The 15,740-nt window shown below is 47.9% G+C and overlaps 1 protein-coding gene across 2 annotated transcripts in view; it reads left to right on the top strand.

The window, feature by feature from the left end:
* Znf423 (zinc finger protein 423) overlaps window positions 1-1,078 on the top strand; it is a 307,866-nt gene extending 306,788 nt beyond the window's left edge. For both annotated transcript variants that reach the window (XM_028891830.1, XM_028891831.2), the window contains one exon: window positions 386-1,078. In XM_028891830.1, the coding sequence (XP_028747663.1) occupies window positions 386-415 (30 nt within the window). In that variant the 3' untranslated portion in view covers window positions 416-1,078. The remainder of the gene's footprint in view (window positions 1-385) is intronic.
* The last annotated feature ends 14,662 nt before the right edge of the window (window positions 1,079-15,740 follow it).

Genomic DNA, 15,740 nt, shown 5'->3' with positions numbered 1-15,740 from the left:
GTCAGAGTTTCCTCCACGCCATTGGAGGGAAAGGAAGGTGGTGCTCATTATTGCCACCTCCCCGGCTGTTCCGTCTCCCTCCACGTAGCCCACCCCCTAGGTACGACCCGAATGGTCTAAAATAAAAAAAAAATAAAAAATAAATAAAAATGAAAACAGTTTACAGGGAACCCAGGTTGGCAGCAACAGGAGCCGATCCCCAAGCTCGGATCTACGTGGCGCCCTGGCAGCTGCGTCCCCCGAGCACTTTTTTGCTCTGGCATTCTGTTTTGTAATGATCGAGCCGCTTTCTGCAGCTCTCGGCGTCCATGCCCCGGGTGGGAGGGGACAGGCATGCTCGCCATTCTTTCGCCCTCATGCGTGTCTCCTTTCTTCGCCTTTGCAGAACCACACGATGAGCCAGCACGCACAGTGAGGGACCTCGCGACAGGACACCTCTCCGCAGAAGGCTTGCCGGAGACGCCGTGGGGAGGGCCATTTGAACATTACATCCAATCAAAGTGTCATTTGCAACCCAGATGTAAAACTCTAATGATTTGGCCATGAGGCGCTGCTATTATAAGCAGCTGGAAATGAATATTAATGGCAGAGATTAAAAGTATTCCATGCTCAGTGTTTTTTATTGTCCTGCTACAGCTAGTGTGCTTTTAGAGTTTTCGCCGCAGACTACATTTCTAGTGTTAGAGAAACCTGCTTTTGGAGGCTATTGTCCTTTGTTCCTTCATGTATTATATTGATAGTTTTTAAAAAAAAGGATTAGTGTGATTTCTTTCTTTGCTTCTTTTTTTTTTCTTTCTTGTTTTTCTTTCTCCCCCTTCGGTTAACTACTTTTTAATTGCAATTCTAGGTAATTGTGCATCGTGATGTGATTGCTTGGCTATTGTCTGAATATTTCCTTTTAATTTTTTAATTAAAGACTAATGCTTTGATTGGATTTGCCAGTTCACCGGACAGTGATTAAAACTCTGTAATGAATATAATCGGTTTCCGTGCAACTGGATGGTCTGCTTTTAAATGTGACTTGATCTGACCGCAGTAACTAGTTCAGCTCAATAAAGGGAATCCATGCGATCAGCAACATTGCCTGGTTCTCTCCTCTTCAACCCCAAGCCAAAGGGGCTGGCAGGAGGTGTGTCTCTGGGGAGTTCCCATGGGCTCACTCCGACCCCTGGGGACTCCATACAATAGATTCACAGAAAGAAGTGCCATAGACTAACTCTTGAAGGCCAGATGAGCTGCAGGGGTCACTGAAAGAAAGAAATCAAGTACTCTGCTCTTGTCATTTCTGGATCAGGAAAGTGAGGCTCGGGGGCCATGGGGGCCATTTTTATGCCCCTGCTACATATCAATGACCAACTCTTATCCATTGCTGGGTTGGAGGCGGATAGGCTGGTGGTTAGCCCTCCCGGTGCCAGGGCAGCAGAAATCACCTGGGCTCTACTTTGGGCCAAAGCATAGGATGTGAGGGAGGTGACAGCAGCTACCCAGCCGTGGACGGTCCAGGGCTGGTGACTTCAGGGTGGAACAAGGTGGGAATAGCAAGTTCCCAGCTGAGACCTGTGGCCGCCGGGTCAGGACTAAAGCCTGACAAGGAAGAGCTCCAGTTGCAGAATGCCAGAAGACACCGTTCAAGGACTACCTGCACACACAAGCCCTGAGAAGGTGGTGCGGTCCCCTAGTTTCTCACTGGCCTAGTGACCCAGGCCCTGTCGCTGCCTCAGGGCTCACCCCGAACACCAGCCAGCTTCCTGGCCCCCTTCCCCTAGGCTCCCACACTACTTCCCTACCAGAGGTCGCAGAGCTCGTCTGACTCTCTCATCCATGGCTGGACTCTGTGCAGGGAACCCTTCCCGGCTCGCGTTTCACTCGGGGCAAGGAGAGCGGAAGTGAAGCAGACAGATTGCACCTAATTATAATGTGATAGCAAGTCAGCGGAATTTGGAGCAATTAGGCTCTTCATCTTCTAGGGGGTTCCTAGCTAGGGGTTTCCGGTGACCTGTAGGAGGGCCCTTCCTGCTTCTTCCTACAAGGATTGGGGGTGGGGTGGCGCTTCCCAGGTTGCGAAGTCAACTTTGGCCCGAGTGAGCTGCCCCTGACCATAGAATGGGAATGTCGTCCTTGAATGCAGATGACCTCAAGGTGGAAAGCAGCAATATTCAGTCCTGGGGTTGGGGTTGGGGGTGGCCATTTCTGGAGAGATCTCAAAGTTGGGAAGGCGCGAAGCTTCTCCAGGCGGTCGCTACGGCCGGGTTGGGCCTGGATGCAGGCAGTGGGGAGACTGTCCAGTCAGGTCCCCGAGCTTACCACCTCGTTCCCTCGGGCGCTCTCCAGCTCCGGATTTATCCGAGCCCCATGCAGCCCAGGTGAGCCCTCAGTAAGGACCAACAGAAGATGTGATTTGACGGTTGGTGGCGTAGGGCTAAATTAGTCACTGCCCCCATTAAAAATACAGCGGGGGGTTTAAGAGCTTTTCACGCCGAGTGGGAATCAGCGGCGAAGCCGGCTGCTGCCTTGGGTAAGGAGAGAGGCGGCCTGGGGGACGGCGAGGTAATGAGGTTTATGGCGGTGACAAGGCTGCCAGGGAACCCTGCCGACTCCCCTCGCCCAACCCCATTGTTCTCCGCTGGCTGTGCCCCCATCGCGGCAGCTGAGCGCCCCTCTCCACTTCCTGCGGGATGGGGGCTGGGACTCGCCTTCATCGCTGTCAAGCGGCGTTGGGGTGGGGAGTGGGGCACCGCTATAAATCAGTGACTTCGAGCTGAGCGGGTTCCCCGCGCAGCCCAGGCGTGTGTGTGTGTGTGTGTGTGTGTGTGTGTGTGTGTGTGTGTGTGTGTGTGTGTGTGTGTGTGTGTGTGTGTGTGTGTGTGTGTGTTATGGTGCCCGTAGCTCGGCTGTGAGCAAAGAGAGGCCAGGCCTTCTCCCCAGGCCACCTTTAGCCTGGACGGTTCAGGGAACCGGCTGTGTCATTTGCATTTCGCTTTGGGGCGGGGTGTGTGTCCAGAAGCCTACTTTCGTGGTCGATGCATCTAGATGTGCAGACCATCCATTTTATTCGGCTCGGTCTTTGGGCAAAGGGATTTCGCCCGGGCTTGGAAATGACCCAGGATTCCTGGGACACCTGTATCTATTCTAGCTTCCGGAAGCAGGACTGTAAGAGTTGTGATCGCTGGAGAAGCTGCCCTAGGAAGGTCTTCAGTGCACCCTCTCCCCCAACCATAGAGTGGTCCTTCCGACTCCCAGTGTGATAATGTGGAATTCCCATCTGATTTTCCTCCCTCCTTGTCTGGGGGTGAGTTCTTTGGCGTGGGGTGATGGGCACTCAACTTTGACCTAGCTACCCATTCACTCATCTGTCTGCCAGCTGTTGTCTGACTGTTCCTGTGTCCCAGGCACCCCCTAAGATAGGGGCCACAGATGAGGAGGGCCACATGTGTCCCTTGCGCTCCTGCAGCTCAGAGTCATTTGACAACCACCCTCCAAATAAGCAAGCCACTAGACAGCCAGCGACACACAACCACAGTGCTATGGTGACGAAAGGCAGAAGCTGTGAGTGGTAGGTGGAGACTCCTCCTGTGTTTGTTTCAGGACTGTGTCTAAGAGGCCTTGCCAAGGAAGTGACCTGTAGAATAGAAGGAGCCAGCAGTTACAAAGAGGAGGAAGAGGGCTCAGTCTGTGCAGAGCTCTGAGCTAGAAGCAAGCTTAGAGGGCTCCACCACCTCCTTTGTACTTTAGAAAGTCTAATAGCAGTCCAGGGAAGGTCATAATTTGTCCAGGGTCACACACTGGCTAGAATTGCAGCTGCACCTCGGTGTCCTGCCTCAGATGTCTGACTCCCAGCTATATTTTTATTCAAACATAATAATGATGATAATCAATCAAGCGACGCAGAAAGACTGCTGGTTCCCCCTTCCTTAAGAGAAGAGGCAGGTATAGCTTATAGATCTGACTCCTAGAAGTTAGGTGTGTCCTTAGTTAGTCTCTCAAGGCGATATCAACAAAGGCTATGAAAACTTAGGAGCTATCTTTAAGGAGAAAAAATGAGCTCATTACTCTTCCCGATGGTTGGGACGTGGCTTCAATCGCTGGAGAGCTGGTGCCACCTTGACTGACTAGGTAGGTAACTTGATTATAGCACTCAATACTCAGTTCTTTCCCATTGTGTTAGGTGCTTATTGGCGTAGGCTGGAAATTACCTTTGCAAAAGGGACACCTCGAGATGATTTGCCTCCCAAATGCTTGCGGCCCGTCCAAGCAACAAGCACAGGGTCCCTGTTCTACAACTTACACCTGACTTTGATTCTCTCAGGAGAGAAAGATCAAGAGTGAGACACCCGACAGGTGCTCAGTGCTAGTGAACAGGCCAAAAGGTGACAGCTTTCTTGTGGGGTCTCTCTCCAGCTAACTGCACAGCTTGGAGTCCCCTGCCTCCTTCCTCCAGCTCATCTTGTTATGTGCTCTGGTGGGATTTCATTCCCTTCTGGTTCAGGGTGAGTTCTTGCTGGATGGGTAGAGGGGGGAGTCACTGAAATGCTCACTTCAGGAGCATTGTTCAAGAGGAAAACAAAACAAAACAAACACCCCAATATGTTAAAATCCAAATTGGTAGGTGGCTACCCCTTTTGTAAAATAGGTTTTAAATACCCAATGCTGTGATTAGGAGAACACAGCATCAAATCTGTGTTTATTTCGCAATTGGTTATTTTGTCCAGGGGTTTTATTCTGTTAATTCTGATTTTCAAAAATATTCCATGAAAATAGTCTGCTTTCTTGCTTGCTGATTTTGCATTCACTTAACTTTGTAGCTTAATTAAGTACCTCATTCATACGAGTACCCCAGCACTCTGACCTCTGAAGTTGGTAAGGTGCTCCAAAGACCAGAGTTCTGATAAGGCCTGATGATTAGCCCATCGCTGGGTGTGCACATACTTTATACCTGTCTGTCTATTGGAACATGTATCAGTCAGGACAGGCTAGCTCATGACATGGGAAGAAAGGGTTCCCAATTTTCAGTGGCTGACAACAAAAATTTACTGCTCACTCATGCTCTGTGGCCATCCTGAATTAAATCCCCAGGGACCTTTCTTCATCCGAATTGTTTAGAAGTCTCGCTCAGAGAGCAGCCAGCAGCACTTCAAATGTAGTCACTCATTCAGGCAGGGGACAGGAGGATCCCAGCGACATCTCAGTGCTCTGACTGGGGAGTCTCTGTACTCCCTCACTCCCACCCTCATCACACACAGAGTCATTGCAACACGCGGTCCCACTTCATCACAAGGGGCCTGGTGGGGATCCTGTGTGTGCCTGGCACCTAGAAGAGAGGCTGAAGAGCTTGACCCAGAAAGCTAGGTGTCTCCGGTGCGGGCACACACTCCGCAGCCATGTTTATTTACCTGATGCAGAAAGTGAACGTGAAAGCGAATGAAGGACAGGAAGGATGGCCCAGGACAAGAGGAGCGTGCTCAGAAACAGCTCGGAGCCCCAACTGCGGCGGAAGTCGACCGAGCTGGGTTCGAGACATTCCACTACTGTGCCCACCTCAAGCCAGGCGGTGCCGTCCGTGGCAAACAAGAGTACTCAGAGCTAAGCTCGCAAAGTTGTAAATCTGAGTGAGGACGGAACGACGTCCTACGCATTCAGGCCGGGGCACCGTCCTAAGCAACGTGTGGATCTCCTTTAACCACCATGTGCCCCTAACACACCGACTGGGAGACAGAGGCACAACACTGCCCAGGTCCAGAGGCTCGGGACTCTGCCTGCAGGAGCATCCTGCTGAGCCAGTTCCGCCCCGAGGCCTGCCCTCTGCTTCCGGAGTCCTGATTGGTCCGGCCTGGGAGGCCCCGCCCACCAGTAGCCCCGCCCACCCGCGTCGGCCGCCGCCGCTGCTGTTGCGAGCTGAGCGTGGGCTGTGCGGTGTGAACTTATTTGTGGAGTTATTAATTACTGAAGGGCACAAGCCGTGCTTCTGTGCATAAAAATATGTTTGAGCAGTTTCTACTTAAACTTTAAAGAGAACGTTAATCAATTTTATTTTAACAAAATGACCTTAAGCAGGGGGAAAAAATTGGTGTTATTTGCCCAAACAGGCAAATTAATTTCTCTCTCTTGAGAAATCTGAGAAGCTTCTAGAAATAGCTATGCATAATTTACACCTGCCGTGGCCGCTCCTAGTTTTAACGCCAAGCCCAGTCAAGATCCCACCTAGTCATATAACAACACAAAGGAGTCCTTGCGAAGCCTGGCTAGGTCCAGCCTTATCACCTCTGGTGACCCTGGAGAGAGGATGCTAAGGCAAAAGGGTCATGGAAGTCTGTAAAGCCTCGCCCGCTGCATCACGATCACTGGGAAGACCAAGGCGGCTGCCAGGCGCATCCTAGTCCCTATGTCTCCATGGAGACGCCTCTCCCCAGAGGACCTGCTAGCTGCTTCTTGGGTCGGTGACCTCTGCCTCATGGTCCACTTAAGGGTGAGGCTGCGAGGCCAGGCGCTGAGACTGGTGGAGATGTGCTGTTTCCACTTTCTCCTGTAGTATCGCAGCAGCCGTGACAATGACAGCCTCGGGTCTGATGGAAAAAACCCTCCACCCCCAAACCCCCCACTCCCCGCCCCCACCGCGTCTTTGCTATGAGATCCCAATAGAGGCATTTCCAAGAGGGCACGGTGTGGTCTTTTATCTCTGCTCTACGCCTAGTACCTAGAACGGTGCCAGGTCATAATAAGTGCTCAGAAAATGCTTGCTGAATGGGCGAACCGTGCAGAATGGAGCAGCTGCCCCTTCCTTCGCGCTAGGGCTACTTTAGTGGATCAGGAGGCCCCAAAGAAAAAGCTGCATTTGTTTTTGGTTAATGTCTTGGTTAGGGTTAATATTGCTGGATGAAACACCATAACCAAAAGCAAGTTTGAAGGGAAGGGTTTATTTGGCTTACACTTGTCATCATAGCCCATCATAGAAGGAAGTCAAGACAGGAACTCAAATAGGGCAGGGTCCTGGAGCCAGGGGCTGATGCAGAAGCCATGGAGGATTGCTGCTTATTGGCTTGCTCAGCCTGTTTTCTTATAGGAAGTTCCTTGTAGAACTTAGGACCACCAGTCCAGGGATGGCCGCAGCCACTGTTGTCTGGACCCTCCCCCATCAGTCACAATTAAGAAAATGCCCTACAGGCTTGACTATAGCCTGATCTTACGGAGGCGTTTTTCTTAACTGAGGCTCTCTCTTTGATGATAGCTTGTGACAAGTTGACATAAAGCTAGTTAGCGCACTCTGTCACTACCTGGTCACCTTCCTCAGCTCAGCCATTGAGAGTACAGACTGCTGTCCCTCTGAAACACCCATATCTAGAAGGTGTGCAATGAGTGGTCGTTGAGTGACAGCCCAAGTGTTTACAACCAGAAACCCCCTCCTGAGGCTGACTGGAGCAGGCGGTGGACTGAGGAGGGAAGCGAAGGCCTCCTGTGTGGCAGGCCCAGTGCCTTTTGCCCCATAGGAATGCAAACCCAAGTCACTGGACAGACCAGTAGAGAGGAAGAAATACAGAACTTCACATGAAAAACCTGCATTTTTAATACTACTTATGCCAGAGTTTAATTAAAAAACAAAACAAAACAACAAAAACAAAGTCCCTTGTGTGCTTAAGAAAAACATTTCAAGGGCCACCAATTTGAGTCCTCTGTGGTGCCTAACAAGAAGCGGGTGAATAAGTGACGGTTGCCAGATTGAGCAGCCACAGGGAAAACTCGGCTTGCCAAATGGTGGGATCTGGAAGTGGGAGGCAGAAGTAGGAGGCCTATCTCTGTCTCTTCTGAAGGATGCAACTCTTTCCCTCTCTATTCTTACAGCCCTCCAGGTGGTCCGAGCTAGATTCTTGACGTTCTCTATGCCCCAGTCTCGCCATCCGGAAAGCAAGTATAAATGTCCAGCCCTCCATAGCTGTGAGCATTTGACCAGATGATGTCACAAGCACTTAGTGTGGCAAAGTGGCCACCCATTCCTGCATTCGGCTGAGGACTCCAGAGGCACCAAGAAGCCACTGGGAAAGCAGCTATGTCCCTGAGTGTCTGAGGATATCCCACTACTGGTTTGTGCTAGACACACTAAGAAATAGTGAGGACATTTCAAGATTTTGTGTTCCAGTACACGAGTCTCTGTACAGCAACAGCAAAAAGGCCTTGTTCCGCTTCTCATGGAGAGGGGCAGATGTTGGGATGGGGGTTGTTTCTCCCACCATCTGTTCACGTGACTTTGGGCCCTTTGTTAATCAGCTTTCTGTCACTATACCAGAATACCTGGGAGACTCAGCTAACAAGGAGAAAAGGTCTATTTGGGGTCATAGTCTCAGGGGTTTCGGTCCATGGCCACGTGGTTCTGTGGCTTTGGGGCCTGTGGCAATGCAGAACGTGGTGGGTGTTGTGTATGGTAGCACAGCTGTTCATCTCACCACAGCCAGGAAGCAAAAACAGGAAGGACTGGGATTCCAATGTCCGCTTTACAGAAGCATGCCCCCGTGACCTAACATCCCTTCACAAGGCCCCACCTCCCAGGTTCTCCCACCTCCCAGCAGCACCTGGGGCTGGTGACCAAGTCTTTAACACATAGTTAGGTTCAAACTATCACAGTTCTGTTCCTTCCCCAACCCATTTTTCTCACCTATAACGTTGTTGAATCAAAGCCCACCTCTTGCCTTTAAAGCTCTGGCTGTGTCTGGGGCTTCCTTCCGAGGCCTGGGAACTGGGACAGGATTTATGTGGGGCCTGTGAGGAAGGAGGAAGGGTGCCTTCCTCACAGGAGGAATGGTGCCCCCACCTCAGACTGGAGAGAAGGTGGGGACATGCTGTACTTGTGACATGCTGAGCACACAAGGGACATTTCTGTTAGCTGGTTATTGATAAAGCCCCATAAGAATTCAAGAAAGAGGGCTGGCAAGGTGGCTCAGTGTGCAAAGACACACACCGTCACCCTGACCACCTAAGTTCAGTCCCCAGGACTCTACAGTGGTAGGAGAGAACCGACTCCAGGAGGTTGTCCTCTGGAATACCTGAAGGATGCATGGTGGCATGTGCACAGCACATACACATAGACACACAGTAAATAAATAAGTAAATGCATGCGAACAGTCTTTTAAAAAAAGAAGAAGAATGCAAGGGAAAAAAGGAGTCCCGAGAATATGATCAGGAAATTGTCATCTTAGCAAAGTTGAATTTGGACTTGACCTCTTGAGGGATCACTCGAGGCTAGGCTCTTGACTTCACTCTGCCCCCAGCCACCCTATGCCCCACTGCTGTGGGTTAGCCCTGCATCCTGGCACGTCTGTCTATATCCCATTTCCCTTCTCCTGAGCCCAAACAGATCCTATACCTCCTTCAAGGCTTAGCTCAAGAACAGCTACCTCTGAGAGCACACCTGATTCCCCTAAGGGAGGTGCTGGGCTTGGACGTCTGCTTTAATCCTGGACAATGTAAGTCACACGAGACCCACTGCTACTCCCAGGGTCACCCTTCATTCTCTTCCATCATTGCAGCAGGAAATGCCAATGCCACCATGAGAATGGGGATATTTATTTTAAGATACATTCCTTCCAAAAATAGTCTATGCACATGAACACATACATTCACGTTTATGTCTTTTTCTCTCACAAAAATTCAACACATTATCTTACAACTTTCTCATCATGTTAGCATATTGCAAGGAGGTCCTCCATTTCAGCTTCCTTAGTGGTTATAGGTTATGTGTGACTATTTGAAGCAGTCCATTTCACATTGAGCATGGAACTGTCCGCAGTATCTGCTCATTCCTGTTTTTGATGCCCATAGTGTCTGCAGTGATGGACCATTTTATCCCTGATAGTGTACTTTGTGTCTTCTCTCTGTGACTCTTGTTAGATTTTTTTCAAAGACTCAGATCTTTGTTTCATCAAATTTTATGTTTTCAATTTCATTGATTTCTTCTATTATTTCCTTCCTATTTGTTTTGGGTTTATTTTACTCTTGTTTTTTGATTTTTGTAGGTTTGCTTGTTTTTGTTTTTCAAGATAGGGTTTCTCTGTGTCACCCTGGCTGTCCTGGAACTCTTGTAGACCAGGCTGGCCTGGAACTCACAGAGATCCACCTGCCTCTGCCTCCTGAGTGCTGGGATTAAAGATGTGCACCACCACTGCCTGGCCTATTTTTATTTTTCAAATTTATCTTTCAAATATGTATTTTTGTTTTTATTCATGTGTGTTTGTGCTGTGTTTTTGGCATGTGCGCTTACAGGTGTTTGTAAACCTCCCAACACAGATGCTGGGAACTGAACTCTGGTCCTCTGGAAGAGCAGCAGATGCTCTTAACCACAGAGCCGTCATCTCTCCGGCTCCATTTTTAAGGTTCTTGATATGGAATTTTAGATTGATAATTAAAGACTTTCCCTCTTTCCCCTCCTTCCTCTGCCAACAGGGTTTCTCTGTGTAACAGTCCTAGCTGTCCTAGAACTCACTCTGTAGACCAGGCTGGTCTTGAACTCACTGAGATCCACCTGCCTCTGCCTCCCAAGTGCTGGGATTAAAGGTGTGCACCACCACTGCCTGGCTTAAATGATTTATTTATTTATTTAATTTCATGCGCATTGGTATTTCGCCTGCATGTATGTCCTTATGAGGGTCCCAGACCTCCTAGAACTGGAGTTACAGACAGTTGTGAGCTGTCATGTGGGTGCTAGAATTTGAACCCAGGTCCTCTGGAAGAACAGCAAGTGCTCTTTAACCACTGAGCCATCTCTCCAGCCCTTTCTTTTCTTTCTTTCTTTCTTTCTTTCTTTCTTTCTTTCTTTCTTTCTTTCTTTCTTTCTTTCTTTCTTTCTTTCTTTCTCTCTCTCTCTCTCTCTCTCTCTCTCTCTCTCTCTCTCTCTCTCTCTCTCTTTCTTTCTCTTTCTTTTTCTTTGAGACAGGGTTTCTCTGTGTAGCCCTGGCTGCTTTTCCTCTAATAAATTCATGTTATAAGTTTTTTCTCTCAGTACTACTTTATTCTTTGTCTTAAAATATGTACCATATTGTCATTTAGTTCAATGTATAGTAAGAGCTGTCACGGATCATTCAGTATTCCTTTTAGTTTCCAACAGTGTGGTGGCTGGCATTCCATCATATTTGCTACCTGTTCTAGTTTGTCCCACTGTTGTTGGAGAATATGATTTCAATTCTTTTAGATTTGTTACGTTGGGTGTTTTATGACCCATGACAAGGTTTATCCTGGCAGGTGTTCTGTTGCCACTTGAAAGAATGGTGTTGGGTAGTGTGTTCTGTAGATGTCCATTCGGTCTTAGACACTGCCAGCTTGCTCCATAACCTTACTGTCTTCCTATCTTCTCCAGTTGTTAAGAGAGGGTTGTTAAAGCCTGATCATGGGGGAGGGGCTGGAGAGATGGCTCAGGGATTAGGAGCACCGAGGACCCAGATTCCACACGGCAGCTCACAACTGTTTGTAACTCCGGTTCTAGGGGATCAGACACTGTCACACAAAGGCACATAAAATAAAATTAAATAAATTATTTTTAAAAAGGCCTGATAATGGATGTCTGTTTCTTATCTGCGTTTAGGATTGTCTTCTCCATGGGCTGATCATCTTTGTTGTGAAGTCTATGTAACTGGATGCTAATGTAGTCACTGGCGTTTTCTTTTGATTAATGTTTGAATAATATATCTTTTCTCACATTTGCACTTTCAGTATGCTTGTATCATACTTGACATAAATTTCATGCAGACTGCTGATAGTTGATAGTTGGCCAATTGCTCTTTTGATTGATATTTTGAACCTATGCTTTCTTCCTGCCCTATTACCTTAAGGATTTTTTAAAAAATTCAATTGGGGGGGAGGTTAGAGAGATGACTCAGTGGTAAGAGCACTTGCTGCTCTTCCAGAGAACACAGGTTTGGTTCCCAGCACCCACATTAGGAAGCTCACAACTTTTGTAACCCCAGTTCTAGGGGCTGCACACACACACACACACACACACACACACACACACACACACACACCTATACATAATTTAAAAAAATAAGAAAAATAAATCTTAAAGAATTTCAACTGGACTTACTGGTGGTGTTTTTGAGTGTATTTCCTTCTATAGCCTCTTAGTAATTGTCCTCAGATTCACACTTCATACACATAACTTATTAAAATCTGCTAATGTGGGCCAGAGAGTTTAACCCTTGGGACCTGGTATAGAAAGAGAAAACCGACTCCCAGAGCTTTGCCCTCTGACCCCCACATATATGTCGTGGCATGCCCATGCCCCCCTCACACAAATAAATAATTGTAATAAAATGTATATAAATCTACTGATGCCATTAATGTGCCACCTCAGGGAAGTCATGAAACGTTGCCTTGCCTTATGATTCTTCGTATTCCACTCTTTATAACTTAATTGTCTTAAGTATTCTATACAAGTTGATATCAGATATTTTAAGTAATTTTTGCTTCTGCCATTGAACATAATTTGGAAAACCCAAAAGGACAGGAATCAGTTTTGCTGACACGTATCTTCTCTTACTGTGTTTGTTTTCCCTAGTGTTCTAAGATTCCTTATTTTAAACACATTGATTCTTTCAGGTTCAGAGGATGTCCTCTGCTCTTTCCGGGTAGCCAGCTGGTTATGGTTGCTCATAGCTTTCCTTCATCCGTTCACATTTTCAGTCCCCTTTATTCTGGAAGGACGTTTGTCACTGAGTACAGCTCGGGCTTGGCAGCTCCTTTCTCCAGCCTCGAACCTTGGGCCGTCTCCCTCTGGCCTCCGATTTCCTACAAGAAACCCACCTTCCTTTGGCTTCTTCCCCCTGCCTCACCCTCTTGCCACTTTAAGATTCCTTTGGTCTTTACTTTAGGAACTGGTCTATGCCTGTCTTAGTGGGTTTCTTTGTGTGCAGTTTGAAGTGTCCTCAGATTTTCTGTTTTGTGAGTTTATGATAAATTAGAATTTTTCTTTAGTCCATATTCCTTCAAGTGTTACATTAGTATTTGCCTGCTCTTTTTCCAGGATCCCCAGGACACTGGTGTTGATCTTTTATTATAACCCACACATACCTAAGGCTCTGCTCTGTTCTGTTTTATTTTTCACTTCTATTGGGTGATTTCTATTGCTCTCTCTTCCAGCTCACTGGTTTCTTCCTGTCCCCTCTAGTCTGCTGCTGAACTCAGCAATTAATGTCCTTATTCATTATCATTTTTCTTTCCCATTCAGAATTTTCTGCTCAGGTCTTCCTGACATGTGCCTTTGCTGAGACTTTCAGGCAGGTTTGTAGTTGATCATTTTTATGATTGCTGCCTAAGTAGTTCTAGCGTGCCTGTCAGCTCAATTCTGCCTTGCCCTGTCCTTTTTCATTCTATCTGACATCCTCGTGGTTTATTGAAACATTTACATTTTGTATGTTGTCAAACTGTGTATCACATTTCAGCCAGACAATCCCAGCAGGGGAAGATGGGGTGGGGGTTCTCTGACTTCCTGATGTCAACTGCCAATAGTATTCCATGTCCCTGACTCTGCTTCCATTGGCTAGAGGTGGGGCTTCTCATGATAGATGGGAGACTTGGGAAGGTAGGAAGGCTGGGTTATTGCTTTCCGCTGGGTCGGCTTCTCTAACTATACTGAAAGCACTCTAACGAGGGAGGGTGGGCCCCTCACCTGAAAGTGGAAGTTTAGGGTCTTCTGTCTCCATGGAAGGGCCTTGTTGCTGCATAGCATGGGTGAACATCTTATATTCCTACTTGGCCTCCTCTGCTACCTACCCAGTGAAGGCTCAGGGTAGCATTGTAGACTGTGAGGATGGGTGTCAAGGTCTCCAGATGGGGAGGGAGTCACTGTTTCTCTTTGTGACATTTGCCTGTATTTAACTCTTAAGCTCCAAAATCTTCTGCCTCACTTACTGTTTGGGGATAGAGAGGGAGAGAGAGAGAGAGAGAGAGAGAGAGAGAGAGAGAGAGAGAGAGAGAGAGACTTTATTTATTTTTTATGTATGTATGTATGTATGTATTTATTTATTTATTCATACTGTGCTCATGGGTATTTTGGGATTGCTGGTTTTTAAGCCCCAAGTATGGGATCTATGATGCAAAAACCAAAGCCAGAGGACACATCATCATGCTTTTCTCAAGGTTGTGAGCCAATCTGTCCTCTTTCAAGCCCCTTCTCCCTCCTCATAATCCCCCCTTCTCTGTAATATGTAATGTTCTGGGTGTTCACTGTACTTAGCAGAAGAAATGGGAAAATCATGTCCATCCCAACTTGCTGGATTCCCTGCGGACCACTCTTTATAGCAATCACAGCACACTCACCGCATAAACAAACCATAATTGGTGGGAAACTTGCATGGTTCCCACCTTTTGTGTTATAAACACCCCCACAAGGGACATCTTCATACCTGCATCTTCATTCCCTGCGTGAGCACTTGACAGTTCTAGACTTTCTGGGCTGAACAGATTGGACTCCAGTTGGTTCTTGATGTGAACACTTTTGGTGGAGAGAAAAATAGGGGTGTGTAGGGAGTTGCATGTGATTTGGCTGTCTTAGGGTTTCTCTTGCTGTGAAGAGACACCATGACCATGGCAACTCTTATAAAGGAAAATACTTAATTGGGGCTGGCTTCCAGTTCAGAGCTTTAGTCCATTATCATCATGGCGGGAAGCAAGGCAACATGCAGACATACATGGTGCTGGAGAAGGAGCCAAGAGTTTTTACATCTTGACTCACAGGCAACAGGAAGTGGTCTGGGGCACCGGATGTGGCTTGAGCATAGGTGAGGCCTCAAAGCCTACCTCCACAGTAACATACTTCCTTCAACAAGGCCACACAAAGTCACACCTCCTAACAGTGCTACTGCTTTGGGGGCCATTTTCTTTCAAACCACCACCTTGACCAAGAACAGCATGTTCTGGGCCAAGCAGCAAGTGGACTGCCTCAGTTTACCCATCTCAGTTCTCTGGGAAATTCTCAGTTAGCCCCGACTAAGCTTGGTCCTGCTGTCCAGGGACCATCAGCTCTCTAGGCCTGCTTAGGAGAACGTGTACATCCCTCCAGTGGCTAATCTGGCTTTCTGCAGCCATGGCCCTGGTAAGGCTCAAGTGACTGCCATGGATCCCATCCTTTCTTCTCTATAGACAGACTTCCAGCGGGACTTCAGCTTTTCACAGTGCCATGCTTTGACTGCACTATTTGCTGCACGGTGTCCCATGCATAAACCATCTCCTCTGGGATACCCTGTATGGAGGGCGGGTTGTATGGTTCACAGATCCAGAGCACACTGACTGGAGATGCTGTTCTGGCGTCTGACGTTAAAAGAGGAGGTCAGAGTCCAAAGTGACATTTTAGAGAAAGGGCACATACAGAAAAACCACCAAGGTCTAGGCCTAATTAAGGGAGACATTTTGAAGGGAGAGATGTTACTGTTTATATCTGCTTTCCTTCCAGGCCTTCTCAGGAATGTAGTGCCCATTACCTTCTCTCTCCAGGGCTGTTCTCTAGAGCAGTGTACAACCAGGGAGAGCTTTTGGCCAGAATGCTTTTTGACTGGGGGCCTCCAAATAGTTATTGAAAGATTTCTTCTAAGAGGCACCACAAAGTCAGGGACACAGAGACACATGCGAAGAGGCGTACCCAGACCTAAACAGTCACACAAAGCGCAACCCAGACACACACGTACACTCACTCAGAGCTGCAGACAGCTACACCTTGAAGCCACACAGACAATGCAGAGGAGCACACACATCGGAGTTGGACCCACAGG

Source organism: Peromyscus leucopus, chromosome 5 (assembly GCF_004664715.2).
Source record: "Peromyscus leucopus breed LL Stock chromosome 5, UCI_PerLeu_2.1, whole genome shotgun sequence".
Taxonomy (NCBI): Eukaryota; Metazoa; Chordata; class Mammalia; order Rodentia; family Cricetidae; genus Peromyscus; species Peromyscus leucopus.
The sequence above is the reverse complement of the archived record's forward strand: the minus strand, read 5'-3'. Positions and strand labels throughout refer to the sequence as shown.